The 16,307-nt window shown below is 47.9% G+C and overlaps 7 protein-coding genes across 7 annotated transcripts; 3 read left to right on the top strand and 4 right to left on the bottom strand.

The window, feature by feature from the left end:
* Positions 1–537: 537 nt before the first annotated feature.
* Positions 538–1,608, bottom strand: UA08_02986 (hypothetical protein; the record flags this gene model as incomplete). Its single annotated transcript, XM_020265088.1, has 1 exon — positions 538–1,608. The coding sequence occupies one exon, from the start codon at positions 1,606–1,608 to the stop codon at positions 538–540; it is 1,071 nt and encodes a 356-aa protein (XP_020121800.1).
* A 486-nt stretch (positions 1,609–2,094) lies between these two features.
* Positions 2,095–3,174, bottom strand: UA08_02987 (hypothetical protein; the record flags this gene model as incomplete). Its single annotated transcript, XM_020265089.1, has 1 exon — positions 2,095–3,174. One exon carries the CDS (start codon positions 3,172–3,174, stop codon positions 2,095–2,097), a length of 1,080 nt encoding a protein of 359 aa, XP_020121799.1.
* Positions 3,175–3,804: 630 nt separating this feature from the next.
* On the top strand, positions 3,805–4,407 carry UA08_02988 (hypothetical protein; the record flags this gene model as incomplete). The annotated part of the gene is made up of 3 exons (XM_020265090.1): positions 3,805–3,940; positions 4,005–4,142; positions 4,316–4,407. The coding sequence occupies 3 exons, from the start codon at positions 3,805–3,807 to the stop codon at positions 4,405–4,407; spliced, it is 366 nt and encodes a 121-aa protein (XP_020121798.1).
* A 31-nt stretch (positions 4,408–4,438) lies between these two features.
* Positions 4,439–5,080, bottom strand: UA08_02989 (hypothetical protein; the record flags this gene model as incomplete). The annotated part of the gene is made up of 2 exons (XM_020265091.1): positions 4,439–4,611; positions 4,678–5,080. The coding sequence occupies 2 exons, from the start codon at positions 5,078–5,080 to the stop codon at positions 4,439–4,441; spliced, it is 576 nt and encodes a 191-aa protein (XP_020121807.1).
* A 504-nt stretch (positions 5,081–5,584) lies between these two features.
* UA08_02990 (hypothetical protein) lies at positions 5,585–9,023 on the top strand (the record flags this gene model as incomplete). The annotated part of the gene is made up of 5 exons (XM_020265093.1): positions 5,585–5,665; positions 5,843–5,867; positions 5,920–6,001; positions 6,064–8,351; positions 8,404–9,023. The coding sequence occupies 5 exons, from the start codon at positions 5,585–5,587 to the stop codon at positions 9,021–9,023; spliced, it is 3,096 nt and encodes a 1,031-aa protein (XP_020121806.1).
* A 661-nt stretch (positions 9,024–9,684) lies between these two features.
* On the top strand, positions 9,685–12,374 carry UA08_02991 (hypothetical protein; the record flags this gene model as incomplete). Its single annotated transcript, XM_020265094.1, has 3 exons — positions 9,685–9,707; positions 9,805–10,293; positions 10,355–12,374. 3 exons carry the CDS (start codon positions 9,685–9,687, stop codon positions 12,372–12,374), a joined length of 2,532 nt encoding a protein of 843 aa, XP_020122260.1.
* A 1,795-nt stretch (positions 12,375–14,169) lies between these two features.
* UA08_02992 (hypothetical protein) lies at positions 14,170–15,294 on the bottom strand (the record flags this gene model as incomplete). The annotated part of the gene is made up of 2 exons (XM_020265095.1): positions 14,170–15,171; positions 15,235–15,294. 2 exons carry the CDS (start codon positions 15,292–15,294, stop codon positions 14,170–14,172), a joined length of 1,062 nt encoding a protein of 353 aa, XP_020122261.1.
* Between the last annotated feature and the right edge of the window lie 1,013 nt (positions 15,295–16,307).

Genomic DNA, 16,307 nt, shown 5'->3' on the forward strand with positions numbered 1-16,307 from the left:
TGATGCCTTGAAACCAGAGGTTATTAAATGGTCGGCCTTTTATGAACATAGGATCAAGCTAGGAAGTGTATGTGCTTTTTCCAATGCTCTTCGAAGAAAGTTTTGGATATCTAACAATTTATACAAGAAAGTTATCTTCCATCTTGAAGCGTTCGTGGCCAAGTTTATGCGCATTTATGAGGGGTAGGCCACTCTTACACGCCGTCTTGCCAAATACTAATTTTTTTTTTCTCGGGACAGGTACCTAATGGGCATGGATTTCTAAATGGAGAGATGGCATTGGGAGTATTCGGGCGTAATTTCTTAGAGGGTATGGCTTGGTCAGCGGTTTCATTCATGTTGTAGTAATAGTATCATTTGCTGACGCAAATTCTGTGGAGTATCACGAAGAATCACTTTGCGTCTTGTCCGTGCAGAATTCAATTCGAGATTATGAAGCCTATCATACTATAACTACTACGCTCGCACTCAATATAATCACTCCCAGAGGCCGTAGGTAGCGCACTGCCAACTACACGGCCAAACGCTTCATACATGCTAGCCATGTACAAGCTTGGTCAACAGTTTCCCAGTAGCCTGACCGTCAAACAGCTTCATCCATATCTTTGGGATATCTTCAAAGCTGGCCGGCACTATGGTCTGCCCTGCTTCATTGGCCTGAATCTTTCCTTCATGGTATCCCTGAAGAAGCGCATGCACAATTTCGCCCCATCTCGCCGGCGTGAGATCTAAGACAACCAATCCCTTCACAGTTAGGCGCATGGCGATTACATCGTACCAATTCTTGATCCCTGGCCGACTGCCTTTCTTGGTGTTATATTCGGATATAGCACCACAGGCCGCCACGCGACCATTCTTCTCCATCCGCGTCAGCATATAATCCAACACCTCGCCGCCGGTGTTATCGAAAAAGACCTCCACAAAGGGCTCGGTGGCACTGAGTAGATCATCCCAGAACGTCTCCCTCTTGTAGTTCAAGCACACATCGGCCCCGAGCGTCTCTACCCACCGACATTTCTCATCCGTGCCCGCGATGCCAATCACTTTCTTGCATCCAAGCACATTCTTTGCGATCTGCACCGCAGCCGAGCCGACTGCTCCAGCTGCTCCGCTAATCACAACAGCATCATTAGGGCCTGCGTGCACCGTATCAACCAGTCCATAATACGCAGTCACGCCGGCGATACCGAATACCCCCGAGAAATGCGTCGGCGAGATATCACCAGTTGCTTCGATAGGCATGCACTCCGCGCCCGGCACAACCGCATATTCGCACCAACCAGTCGAGCAACTTACCAGCGATCCAACCTGAAGTTTCGCGCACTTGGACTGCACCACTTCGGCGATAGAGCTGTATGATCGCATAATCTCCCCGACCTCCACGGGTGTGGTATACAAGCGCCGTGCGTTGATGCCAGAGTTGATCCAGAGTCGCTGTGCCGGGTCGTTGGATAGGTAGAGAACCTTGAGAAGTACCTCTTCTTTTTTGTCGTCCAGTTGAGGGAGTGATTTTTCTACCAGTCGGAATATAGATTCAGGCCCATCGATTATGGGCCAGCCGCTGGACTTCTTGGCCAGAACCCATTGGCGGGTTGTAGTTGGAGTCATGATGGAGATGGGTTTCTATGAAGACGTAGACTGGATCTGATGATGGGATAGCGAAGAAATCACGGGAATGAGATGACCTCTGCTTTTCATACTGGATGCTATGCTATTTATATTCAAGAACAGAAGAAGTATGAATTCCCAAAACACAAAGTCGTACTGTGCGGGTTATTCCATATCATTCCCGCAGGGCTGCGGAGCACCGCACCGTGGTTGCGGAGAACCGCAATGAGGCGCTGGAAAATTTCGAGAGTTTTTTAATAAATTGCTCATACTCCACTTTGATACTCTTCCGAGTTGACTTGATGCGGAGAGTTGAAATATAGTCAAGGAAAGGTCGATGATCTTGCATGCGGAGGTCCCACGCGGTCCTCCCGTGCGGATCTCCGTACGTCTTGCATGACAGCAGGACAAGTCATACGCAATCATTGATCGATTCTCCCACGATAATTAATTTCAAAGCAGGATATTGGGCTCGCCCAAGCAAGTCTAGCTGTTAAGACAACCAAGTGCTTCCAGTGGCTCTATTCCCTTGCATGCCACCAGAATCAATTTTTCAAAGGAGTGTAGCATTCTTGAAGGGGAAAGGAGCCATAGAGAGGTGAATTCGGAATATTTCACTATCTTTTCTTGTGATGTGTGTAGGAGATATGTGATTTCCGAGGTCCAGAATTCTTGCTTAGTGGAGACTGGCAGGATAGACAACGTAGGTAGCTCTGGGCAAATCTCATGTTTGAAGATAGAGTAAACGGCATATATCATGAATGCCACCATAACGGTACGACGAGTACTCTCAGAAAAAATCCACGTTTCCCATGTGGGCTGCGCTACGCTAAGCTCGACATTCGCGCGGCGCAGGAGATGCAGCATGGATGCTGATATGTGCTCTTGCTGCTGCTCAACAAGGGCTCGCTGTTTGATATCACCGTGGAATAGGCGGATTAATTGATATAAGACAATGGCCTGCATTTTTGCTAGATCTTCTCTCAGCGAGCTGCTCGTGCCCGGTTGGAGCAGCTTGGCCAGTTCCGCATTCAAAGCTTCAAACAGCATCGGTTGATTAGTTGCATTCATGCAAACGCATGCAGCGCAGATACCAAAGGCACCCCGGAGAACTTCCGCGCCTGTGTTATTGAGGCATGTATTCCTGTGTATAAACGGTGTTTCGGTGCGCCGCACAAACTCTCGCGGATAGTCTTTGAGCCTTTCAATAACCCATTTCCAGCTTCGCGTGTGGCCCGACACTGGCTCTAACTCGCCTAGCTCACCCAGCATGTTAGGAACGTTCTTCGGTTCCAGCAGCCCTGTCATTAGCACACTATCGTTCAGGTCCATCTCGAAAGCAGCGTCCTCGAGTAGCCAGGAGTCGATACCAAGCGACGTCGTTGAGCTTGGCGTCTGATGGTCCAGAGCACCACCGAAGTCCGACTTGTTAGTATTTGTGTCTGGTGAAGATACATAATTACAGGTTTTCTTGTTCTGCTTGCATCGTCCGCAGATGGGATATGCGAGATCGCATTTTCGTCGGCCGCTGAAACAGGCGTCACACGATCGACGACGGAATGGCATCTTGTTGCGATGGGTTGAAGTCTGCTAGAAGGCGTAAGCACTCGTTAATTATCGGCGGTTAGAATTGAATAAATCTTGAACTGTGGTTAGGCAACTCCTCCCCCACGGAGATTTGTAATGATCAAGGGCAGGGCTACTAGCCTCTTCAGACTTGGCTTCCCCCCGAAAGAGAAGTCATTAGGTAGTAACGCAGTCGATTGTTTAGTCCTACTGGTGAGAATATTCCCAATGGTCAAGTCTATCAAGATGGACACGCAGAGCAAAGCTGCTTCCATTCCTCTTTTTCTCCACGTTCAATATCCTGTTTGACAAGCACCCCAACGAAGAATAGACCACACAATGAAGTAACCGTTTCTATTTATTTACCTAGGTACACCGCTCAGCATTATCAGCGACAGAAGAGAAGATTCTTCACATACCTGCGTAATACCAGCAGAAGGTGGTGTTAAATGAGTTTTCAGTCATGTACATTGCAGTTGATTAACTAGCTAGGTACCGGTTACGTCATCGCGATATATCGACGACCCTAATTCTCCTCGTCCATAGCAGCTTGAAGAGAAACAACATCATACCTTGTATATTCTTTACATACCATACGATCTCGCTTCTCTCCTCTCGGAACTAGACAGTATGGAACCAGGCGGCGAAAGCACGCAGTACGTTTCGCCCTCTCGCACCCACCATCTATACACTAACCAGGGAGATAGGTATGAATCCATTCGCACAGTCACGAACACTCCTCCCAAACAAAAGGGACAACTTGGGGGTATGTATCGCATCTGCTTGACCCTTTTTTTTTTTCTGTGCATGTGCTTACTTCAAATTGCAAGCAAATGAGAAAAACACCATCAGCGAACTGAAAATTCCGTCCAGAGAGACAAATGAGCAAAGGGATAGTGCCAATATGAATTTAAACGACCCACAGTTTGCAGGAATGACGAGTAACGTCTCGGGGGAGGTTGATAGAGGTAAGTAGTATGTCTTCTCTTTTTGCCTCCTCCGGCTTTCTGCTATGTATGCAAATCCCTACGTACGTAGGACGGCAAATTATTGGTGGTAACGTTGGTTTGATATGCGATTTTGCATGAATATCTAAAAATAACAGCAAGGCTAATGTAACATATTTATGGTACAAAAATAGATTTGAAGCCGGATGTGCACGGCATCGACGAAGAGGCGCGACGAACGAGGGCGGCGCAGAAACTCGGACGCGGTAACAATATTGGCGCTTAGACTCATGTCATCGAAGGAGGAGGAAGAGGTTTTATTGCGTGGGTGAAGTGCTTGTTGATGCTGTTTTGGGTGGGTTGGGGCTATTGCTTGTATCTAACGGAGCCTCTCGTCGTGCTCGCTTCAAGCTCTCGAATGTGACTCCATTGCCCAATTTTGTGATCCCAACAACAGGCGGGTCGCCTTTCTTCACAAACTCCCACATTCCTGGATGTACCTAGTTAGCTTGAAGCCATCTTAGGGCCGATTTCTTGTTCTTGTCCATAAACCCACCTGGTAGTTTGTGTGCCGCCAATCGGAAAGCCTCCCTTGCAATCTTCTCGTGGATGTCTCCTTTCAACTCAAAGACAATCCGGCTCACTGGAATCCTCGCTGCCCAGTAATCGAATTTTCCCTTTCCCTTACCCATACGCATTTCATTTCCGGATGTATACACACCGATATTCGCACTAACACGTTTGTATAGAGTGTAGTTCATTCCTCTCAGTCGTTTTCGTATCGTTTCCTCTCCTAATTTCAGGGATGCTGCCGCCACACGACGGTCATGGTCCTTCATGCGGAGCCCGTAATCACCGTGGACAACTGTTGTGCCGCGGGTGGAACCGCCAGTGTGCATTTTCGGGCGTCCCTTGGGAGACTTGGATTTCTCGGCAAATTTTGGCGTAAGCCAATCCATTGCTGGAGACGTTGTTGAAAAGCATCGCGAGATCTGTGATTGTAAAAGGGAGGGGACGGCGTTATCTGGATTGCTGGTGTTAGTCGCTGTGAAAATAAACCGAATGATGGATATCAATTCGACTCACATGACCTTAATAGGCCGAATTGTGACCTGGCCAACATCTTGTGATATAGACTCCCTTCGCTGGGAGTATGTGACGCTCGCTGCGCGCGTGGATGTAGATGGTAGATAAATCGTGCCTTGTCGTTCTGATTCGGCGGCAGCCGTGCAGAAAAGACTGGCCAAAAAGGGCAAAAGTGGTTTGATCACGTGATGACAAGGCGACGAGAGCCGCACGGGCTCAGCATGCGCGACTGTCGCGTCTCCGCGGGTTGGACGTGCTTTCCCGCCGAACTCGACTGAGCTTTCGAGCTTGCTCTATCAACATATCAGCCCCCTCAACCAACTCTCGCGCCTTCATCTATTTTGGTTGGCGTAGCTCTCATGGACAAGCACTAAGAAATGCCAGACATACGAAACTTTTTTGGTGCCAAATCTGGCCAGGGCTCCGTTGCGCCTGCTGCTAAACCTGCTGTTAAGGAGGTAAGCGAACGCTTTGCGTCATCGCGCGGGCCTTTTCTTTTTTTGTTTTGGTTCGCAGTGAAAAGTCATCAACGATAGGAGCAGCTTTACTTCCAGTGGCTGTAGTTGACATTATTGTTTCCGCTCCTTTGTTGACATCAATTGTTGTGAATGTTTGCTAATGTCTACTTTTACAAGGATCCTTCCGCCGCTCGCAAGAAACGTATGCCCTGCGCCTTGTTATCTTTTGTAACCTGAGAACTAACTCTCTTTAGGTAGCAGAAAGGTAGTTAGCGACAGTGAGGATGATGACTTCGAACCCCAGCCATCCTCGAAGCCTAAACCGCTGAAAAACCCGTAGGTCTTTTTCTAGAATTTGGTGCTGCGATGGTAGACTCTAACTGGATATGCGTGCACAGGGTCCAAGACGAAAAGAAAGGAGAGCCGACAACTACATCAGAGTACTTTGCTTCCAGCAAGAAGAGAGGTCGATCTTCGAAGTCGGCTGCAGTCAAAGATGTCACAGACGTTAGCGATGGAAACACCCCCCCGAAAGCCAAGCCGAGCAAAGAAGTACCGCCGTCGACAGAAAAGAAAGGAAAATTACGTGGACCGAAACCCGCATCGAAGGTGCTAGATGACGACGATAACCTGGGCGGCGACGATATTTTCGCGACAGAGTACAGCAAAGCCGGTCGACGTGCAGATGAATATGTCGAAAAAAACGATGCAAGCAGTTCCGATGAGCTTATTGTCAAACCTGCTACCTCCAAACGGAGTAAACTTGACGACGATCCAGATGTAGAAATGGTTGATGCATCACCGGCTAAAGCCAACCCCGGAAGGAAACGCAAAACAGAAGCTGTCTTTGACGTTGATGAAGGTGATAAAAAGCCGAAAAAAAGTACCGGACCCGCAGTCAAAAAACAGAAATCTGCGGCAAAACAACAGGAACCGGAGAATAAGGAGATCCAGGATATTTTCGACAATATACCGACTATCAGACCGCCAAGTCCACCGCCAGATGTTCCTGGTGAGAAGCCGAAATTCAGCTACATGAATGCCGCCAGATCTCGCACGCCTCCTGCAGCTGGATCCGCAGAGTTACCAGTCGGAGCTGAGAATTGCCTTGCTGGGTTATCCTTTGTATTCACAGGCGTTCTAGATACTCTGGGTCGAGAAGAAGGCCAGAACCTCGTTAAGCGTTATGGTGGCAAAGTTACCGGTGCTCCTAGCTCAAAAACCAGCTATGTTGTTCTTGGGAGTGATGCTGGGCCAAGCAAGCTCAAAAAGATCAAGGACATGAGCATCAAAACAATTGGCGAAGAAGGACTTTTCGAGTTGATTAGACGACTCCCCGCAAATGGCGGTAGTGGCAAGGCTGCCGGGCAAGCACAAGCGAAAAAAGAAGCCGAAGAACAGAAGATTCGTGCCCTCGCTAAGGAAATGGAACAAGAAGAGAAAAAGAAAGCGGCTCAAGCAGTCAAAGCCAGCTCTCAAACATCCTCGACAATGGCCACTCCAAGCTCCCAGTCCAACAACATAGATGACCGCCTTTGGACCACAAAATATGCACCAACCTCGATGAATATGATTTGTGGCAATAAAGGGCAAGTCGAGAAACTCCAAGCGTGGCTGCGTAACTGGCGAAACAATGCCAAAAGGAACTTCAAGATGCCAGGGAAAGATGGTTTTGGTCTCTACCGCGCTGTCATGATCCATGGTCCACCTGGAATTGGAAAAACTACGGCAGCTCATCTAGTCGCAAAGCTAGAGGGTTACGACGTCGTGGAGACTAACGCTAGTGATACTCGTAGCAAGAAGCTAGTGGAAGGAGGACTTCTTGGTGTCTTGGACACCACGTCTCTGCAGGGATATTTTTCGGCCCAGGGCAAACAAGTCGAAAGCCAAAAGAAAAATATCGTACTTATTATGGATGAAGTAGACGGTATGTCTGCCGGAGATAGGGGTGGTGTTGGTGCTTTAGCTGCTGCCGCCAAAAAAACGAATGTCCCATTGATTCTCATCTGTAATGAGAGAAGTTTACCGAAGATGAAGCCATTTGACCATGTCACATTTGAGCTTCCGTTCAGGCGACCAACTCCAGACATGATTAGGGCACGACTCATGACGATTTGCTTCCGTGAGAATTTAAAAATTCCCCCACCAGTGCTGGATAGTTTGATTTCAGGCACTGGTGCGGATATCAGACAGGTAATCAATATGCTGTCGACGGTGAAATTGGATCAAAAGACTCTTGACTACGACCAGGGCAAGGAGCTATCGAAGGCATGGGAAAAACATGTCATTCTAAAGCCTTGGGATATTGTATCCAAGATTCTCAACGCGCAGATGTTTTCCCAGAGCTCCAAATCTACCCTGAATGACAAGATAGAGCTTTATTTCAACGATCATGAATTCAGCTATCTCATGCTCCAGGAAAATTATCTGAAGACCAGTCCAATGCTGGCTGGCAATTTCTCCGGAAAAGAACGGCAACTTAAACTCCTTGAGCTCGCTGATAATGCAGCATCCAGCATCAGTGATGGTGACCTGGTTGATCGCATGATACATGGCAGCCAGCAACAATGGAGTTTGATGCCGACTCACGCCGCTTTTAGTTTTGTGCGACCAGCAAGTTTTACGTTTGGAAACATGAGGGAGCGGCCAGCCTTTCCAAGTTGGTTGGGCAATAATAGTAAACAGGGTAAGGCATGACAGGCAAATCCTGGTTATGTTCTTTTCTAACTTTTGCGCAGGCAAGCTTAGTCGTTACGTGAAAGAGATTCAAGGTCACATGAGACTTCGCGCCTCTGGAGACCGCGACGAGATAAGACAACAATACATGCCTGCTATGTGGGATAAACTCGTGCGTCCGTTGATGGATGAGGGTAAGGAAGCGGTTGAAAGTGTTATCAACTTGATGGATAGTTATTTCATCACGCGAGAGGACTGGGATGCTCTAGTTGAACTAGGTCTTGGTCCTATGAATGAGGAGCATGTCAAAATCCAGACACAAACGAAATCGGCATTTACCAGAATTTACAATCAGCGGTCGCATCCTCTGCCTTTTATGAAGGCTAGCAATGTTACCGCACCCAAGAAAGGTCCGAAGGAGAAGCCTGACATTGAAGATGCAATTGAGGCCTCCGATGAAGGAGAAGTCCTCGAAGATGCTAAAGAAGAAGACGATGAAGAACTCGATTTGAAGAAAGACAAATATGTTAAGGTGCCTAAAAGCAAAGGGGGTGCCGGCAAAGGTACAGCTACTAAAAGCAAGAAGACGAAGGGAAAGAATGGCGATGATGATTTTATTGACGATGTTGAAGAAGGAGAACCGACCAAGAAGGGTCGGAAGGGGAAGCCAAAGGCGAAATAAGTCCAGATTAGTTGAATATTACAACTTGGGCTATCTTTAATCGCATGCATTCATCACTTTGGCGTTGGGAATGATGTTGCATAACTATTCCAATTTATGACTGGAGGTGGACGCTGTACCATATCATCAACATGATCATTTCCTGAAGGCATTGTTTATACGTAATTTGGTCAAGAAATCTAATAGTTATAAATTCCTACAGTGCTCCAAAGAAAAGATGATGCGAGACTTCTTGTTAAATAATAGCGGCAGAACCGGGCGGTGAAAATGATTGGCTTACCGCCTAAGTGTCTAGGAATATGTGATTGGCTAGGACGTAACTTGCCGGCACCACTGACTTAGCCACCGTCACTTATCTATTCAGCCTCATTCAACAACACCCACGTACATTCTTATTAAACAGTGCGCTTCGCTCTGCATTCGCTTCTCTCCAGGCTGGACCTGATACGATACTCATGTCGAAACCAGTCTTCGCGAATTTGATATTCTTTAGTATATGAGATTCGTTATACTCGGCATGCGCCACTCCCGGAGTTGCCGACTGAAGACAGCAGCACTCCGCCAATTGAGATGAGGATAAAACCAGCTGAAGTTGAACTGATTGACCCTCTTCTGAATTCTGGAAACCTGCCGCGTGACTGAAGCCGACCTTGATTTCAGCATGTCCCTTCTCCAGAATGAAGAGTGAGTGGATCCACCATCGATGTTACTGTGCTGCGACATGCGAAACATACTGCATACGCAGTTGGGATCTGCAAATAAGCTAACATGTGTATTCTAGTTTCACAATATGGCAACTACGGACCTCATATCTCTCAATAATCAAGGACGGTATTGGCGATCGACTCATCAATGTTAACAATTCCGTGCTGAATACTCCTGGCTTTCGCGCGGCTGGTTGGCTCCCCACATCTGCGAATCCAACTTCCCAAGAAAGCGGCTCTCTCATTAAGCGGACATATTCACCTCCTATTCCAACTACTGCTGCTGTCGCATCCGAGTATTATCAATTTGCCAGACACAATGCAAGAGAGTTGCACGACGGGGACGGGCTCAGCATCGACGATGGTGAAGAAGACGAGGGTGGAATGGTGACTGGCGGAGGTGGAGGGAGTACCTATACGTTTGGAGTTAAGCATCATGGAAAACCTGCTCGCAAAAACAGACGCCGGGATCGACAAAATCAAATTGCTGAGCGGCCAGGGCAAGGCGAAGACGAAGACAGCAGTGACCTGAGCGATGAGAGTGACGATGAAAGTGACGTTACAAGGTAGGTTTCGCGAATTTCGGCACGATCTAGGATATTCATGGGTGCTGATTGATTATATCAGAGCCGCACAACAGATCAAGTTTTCGAAGATGCCGGTGCGAACCAGAACAGGATCCCTACCTCTTCATGACGGTCGAGATGCCTCGGAAGAAGCACCAGCTTTGGACGCTGGTGATGCTGTAGATCGTACATACCGGCGAAGCTCAGTAGGCGCTGTTGGTTCGGCTCAGGGACGGCCGCGAGGTGATACGGTAACCAGCAGTGACATGTCTGAAGGTGACAATCCTGCTCTTTTCAAGCGTCGACAAATTCAGTTTTCCTCTCAGCATCAGGTTATCGAAGAGCCGGCAGATGATGTCCAGGAAAATAGCGAAGCTCACTCGGCAGATATTAATGATCAAGACGAGGATTTTGTCGAGGGCTCTGCGGATTCAGACCTATTGTCGGATTTTGGAGTCACAGCAGGATCGGCATCTCTTCTTGCAGATGTTGCCTTGAATGCCACATTAGACTCTTCTCCAGCCATAATGCATAAGTTACCGAACGCAAGCTCTCATGGTGCATCGCCTAGGAAGACCAAAGTGTCCACTCCTGGGTTGCAAGATTTGCCTCCTCCTCGTCCTATCAGTACTCTGCAGCCGGTGAGCCTGCTGTCTAAAGAGTTGAATGCTCGAAAAGCCGTTCCCAGCAACCCCGTTGAGAAATTTGCATCTCTTTGGGGTGGAGATTCTACTACAGCTTTGAACATAAAGATTTATGCGCCCTTTTCCGAAGATCCCGAAACACCATTCAATATGCCCATATTTCGCGAAACCCGCGATCAAGATCGTATTGGCCCTGTCACCGTCGCAGATGCCATTGGGCTAGCACTCTGGAGATATATCAAAGATGGCTTGAAGCCTGCTATTGAACGCAGTAAACTTAATGTCAATCGGTGGACATTGCGAATGGTCGAAGACGGTGAAGTGGACTTTGACTTTCCAGCCCTGGGCCGCCACCTACCTTTGGCCGACTTCACGTCAAACAACAATCGCTCTGCAGGAATGCGTGGCCGTTCGAGGGGTAAACAGTATGACGAGTTCGCATTGGTGGAAGCTACGGATGCAGAATTTGCAGAATATTCCCGTCTGTATCCCAAGTTTAATCCAGAGCCTGTTGCTGAGACTATTGAAGCCAGTTCAACTCCACATACTCCTGGAAACGGCACAGCGCAAAACAAGCCTGTCCCTTCTGCGGCGAGATTAAATCCTATCCTGCAGCCATTTTCATCTGCGCTGAACGACAACACGTTGACACCGGCCGATATGCCAGCACCTACATCTCATGCTACACCCCGCTTAGGTGTGCAGAAAACGTTGAAGGTTCGATTCGTTAATCTTGAAGGTTCTACACAGATAACAACAGTGAACACTGCTACCGATAGCTACATTGCTGAGATTCTGGATTCCGTCTGTAAGCGATGGGGCCTTGACAAGGGAAATTATCTACTCAAAGTACAAGGGACCAACACCATTGCACCCCTAGATCGTACTGTGGAAGTTCTAGGCAACGTGTCCGAACTTGACGTCATTCGTCGACGCTTTGGAGCTGTTGCTTCATTAGCTGGGTCTCCAGGGAGTGCCTCCCCCAACGCGCCGCTTCAAATCAGCAGTTCAAACCTAGGACATGCAAAGAAAGGCAAAAGGGGCCATCAGATGCTACACCCACTTGCGCAACCTCAGAAGCAAGATTTGGTGGGTGGGTATTATCGGCGATACTACGTCTATCGCAAACAATCCATGTCTTTCACGGCGTCGAACCAGAGAGTCCTTGTTCTTGACAATGATTATTTACACGTCATGCCGGGCGAAACTGCCAAGGGCGTATTTGATACCACTGGAAAGACGCGGTCAATCAACTTCAATGACATCGTTGGTACCAAGGTGAGCAGAAGACATCCCAAGAGTTTCTCGGTAGTCGTTCTCCGAGGCACAGACGCGCACGAGCAAAAACGATATGACTTTGAAGCTCGCAATGAGGCCGAGGCAGCAGAAATTGTCGGGGAGATAAAGAAGAACATGGAGCAGTACCGGGTGTGGTAATCTCTCGTTTCCCCCATATTTCCAGAGCATGTTTTGCTTGGTTTTATTTATTTGTTCTGTATGGCATTAGTTGGGAATGGCGGGCGTTCATCGTGAGACTGTGTTCCTTTTTCGATAAAGCTTCTACGTTTTGCTGTAAGCAAGCGGTTATATGAATATAAATCAAAGGCAGTTTATCTTCCGTTTGGTTGATTTGAAGAAGCCAAGTAATTTCAGGCTTAAGGTTTACGAGATTTATAGGAAGCCAGGTACAAGTGAATGATAGGCTCGGATAAGTGAATTGCCCTTGTGCTTTTTGCAGTTATCTATGGATAGGAGTGAAGATGATATAGTTAGAAGCATTGTAAATAGATTATCCAATCCCATAAGACTGATAATACTACTAATTCGGTTGCATGCATCTACCATGATATCTCCTCCTTGCAATTCCCGGATACCCGATAGCAGAGAATTGAGGCGAAGAGACACTCCATAGAGAGAGAGAGAGAGAGAGAGCTGCTGAACTTAGATGTCTTCGCGAGGCTGACTGATATGGATATTGCATGACTTGATCGTCAATTCAAATTTCAATTGGAGGCTCATGGCGACCGGCATGATGGTGTCTTTGATTTTACGTGCCATTTCCCTATATTATAGCAGTGTAAAATAACATCTCAAAAACGTTGAGAGCATTTGCACCTTGTATGATCGTATAGCATTCGCACATAGCACACACTCCAATGCATTTCCTTGTACTCGGCAAATCGTAGAGATGCGATACTTTGACGTTTTGGAAGTACTTTCGTGGGAGAATCAGCACAGCCCTAACTCTCTGGGCCTCGAGCTTGGGAAAACCGAAGAAGCTGAAAGCGGATCCCAAACATATTTAGTCCTGGCCCTAATATAGAGTTAGGTGCGTGCGAAGATCTAGTATTGTTTCCAGATCATTTTATAACAAACGACACGATTCTAGCATTGTTGCTTCTGGCAGTGTCAGTTGTCCTTGCAGAGCTAGTTGATCTTCGCAGCACAACTTCCACAGCTAAACAGCCCCTCACATGATGATATTAAGTTGTTTGAATTTTTGCCTCATTTTTCAAGACCGAGGTACGGAGTAAAGTGGTTGACAACAAGCGCGCGCGATACATTCTTAAAGTAAGTAGCCGCCATATTTAATGACGCCAGCCGCTTGTAGCTGCTTGTATCGAGGTATGGCTCAGCAAATCCCAATATGGAAATTCTTGATCCGTGGAAAGAGAATCTTCAATCTAGCTTGAGTATATCCCTATGATACGCATTCTTTAAGCCTGAAAGCCCGCGGATCTCGGCCACCTATAGCCATGGTCTCATATGCTAGATGTCGTATACACCCTTGCCAAGTTTGGCTATGGGAGCGAGATAGAAACAGTAGCGCGTGATGTATCAAAAGACTATACGCCACCATGGTGAGTCCTCTCATTTCTTTCTGTGTTGTGATGATTTCGTTGAGAGGAGTTTCAGGATGGAGGGCAGCTTTCAACCGTCAAGTGTGTTCAAACACATCCCATCAACATCCACAATCCTATTTGCGAGACGACCAGTAACCCACGAGACAGTGGGATTGACCGAGCTGGACGATGCTATCTACGAAGGAAGCACCGAGCGAGAGAACAAAACAATCTCATTTGCGAAAGGTCGTGACACGAGATCTATGCATTTCTATCTCGAAGTAATATACAGGGGCAACCAAGGCCGATTAATCCTCCCCTTCCCCAAGAAAATCCGTAGAAGCGTTATAATAATAATAATAATAATAATAAAAAGAGACAAATCATTACTATCCGATCGTAACAGTTGCGGTCGTACGTGGTTGTGGTCGCTCTGGAAAGGGAATCGAATTATATTCTAGAGTCGGACTACGATCACCAGACTTGGCCTCCTCGTCGGCTTCCTCCGCCGTGATTTGAAATTGCTTGTGTTCCCAGATCTGTAACGGGTCTGTTGTGTTGATCTGTTCCTGGCTATCGGTGCGGTCAATGCCACTGTGCATCATCTGCGAGTGCATGCGGTCCCCGCGCAGTCTCGACAGCCGGACATTGCTACCGGAGAGATAGCCGTCGTCATTGGTAGTTCGTCGCGTACGAGAGAAGGACGTCGTCGAGAAGAAGGAGTTGACATTCATCAGGCGGCGCACCAGTGGCCATGTTTGAGGTATGTTGGCAACGATTGTAGCTGTGCCGGCTTCACGCACATACCACTTGATCCATTCGGCACCGTAGGGGAAATGCAAGCTGTAGTACTTGGACAGACAGCAGCAGATAATAACAAAACTGCCCAGCGAGAAGACGCAACATAGCGTAATCTTCTTCCAGAGCGAGAGCCTCGCCTGGATGAGAAGCGGCAGTGGAATGCTCATCATGAACAAGTCAGTCGCAACATTCAGCGACAGAACGAGGATCATGTGGTCGGTGTAGACGGAGCAGTTGCGCGTTGTCGCGGGGATCGCCCAGTAGTCATGGAAGGGTCGACACCAGACAGCAAAGAAACAGATCTCAATCAGCAAGTAGCTGGCCGCCGTGAATATGCCAATGACCTGCACGAGACGGTGGTGCAGGCTCAACCCGGTCGTCATGTTGTTGTACAAAAGCATCAAGCACGCCTTGCAACCCCAGACGGTCGCCAGCCACATCTGCTCCGTGATGATGACCCATTTGCTGCCCAGCACACGGTCTGCAATTGACGGGGGCCCGATGTCTGCTATGGGTGTGCCCAAGGGGATTTCGTTGGTGCCGAGTCGACCGACAGTGATCAAGCCCACGATCATCGCACAAAATGCTAACTAGACCGGACGGTTGGTTAGGGCTACTAGGATTTCTAGCCTTTTTTTCAGTGAGACGCTTACCAGCACGCACGCCATGATTCCATCCTCTATTTGCAGTCTCTTGATCGACCCAAGTTGCATGATTCGCGATACAAAGCGCAGGATGACTGAGGAGAATTGGACGTCAGCATCTTTGGCCGAAGCATTTCTGGCTGGAACTTACCAATGAGACCGACCACTGCCACCCAGGCGAAAAACTCCCCATTGCCAGACATGATAAGCTCTTCGCTCACTGATAGACCACTCTCTCTGAGAGAGAGAGGAGAGAGAGACACAAGAATATACTACGGCGGATACCAAAAGAATGTATCGATGATTGAAATGAGTGACATCGCCACCAAGGGGAGGGGGGAATTGCAGTAACTTTCAGCTCACAATTGCCTGTGCATTTTCATAATCTAGTGTCCAAGGTACCAGCGAGTCAGAGGCATCAATATCTTGCTTCGTTAGTGTCTTAACTAATTCGTAACTAAACTAGAATGACAATATTTCCGTGGCGGGGGATAGCATAGTACCATGCATATAGTACCACCGCGAATTGACGTTTTTGATAGGCTGCGATTCGCAGGGATGCCGATTACAGTCGCTGTGCCACGGTGCCAAAGTGTGCTCGGATGCATGGTAAAGCCCCGAATGGCTAACCTTTTATCCAACAAGATCGTTGTCTGATAAAGAAAAAGGGTTGTGATCACTCTCCGCGTAAATGAAGATCTCCGGACAAATAATGGTGAGAGCCAAACAGTTCTCTCGATGGATTCGTAAGCGTGATTCTGTGCAGTAGTTAACTACATACATATAACTAATCACATGTGCCAATCTAATCAATTTGATTGCCTTCATTCCGGTGGCGAGATATTTGTCTCGCTGCAGGAACGCGAGGCTTGGCCTAGGCCGGTCGGACTACAAGCCCAGTGTGTTTTATAATCTCCATTCGCGCGTCGGACGTTGGCAGACCCTGTTAGATCATGTTAGGCCCCTCTTAGACGGCTCGCTAATGTACAGGGGTTCGTGGACGCGTGGCCCGAGGGTTCGAAAGGGTCCTTCCGGTGGATTTTCGCATGGAGAATTGGCCGAGACACAATTTATTGCTCCTT

The sequence above is a fragment of the Talaromyces atroroseus genome (assembly GCF_001907595.1).
Source record: "Talaromyces atroroseus strain IBT 11181 chromosome Unknown scaffold_2, whole genome shotgun sequence".
NCBI classification, from domain to species: domain Eukaryota; kingdom Fungi; phylum Ascomycota; class Eurotiomycetes; order Eurotiales; family Trichocomaceae; genus Talaromyces; species Talaromyces atroroseus.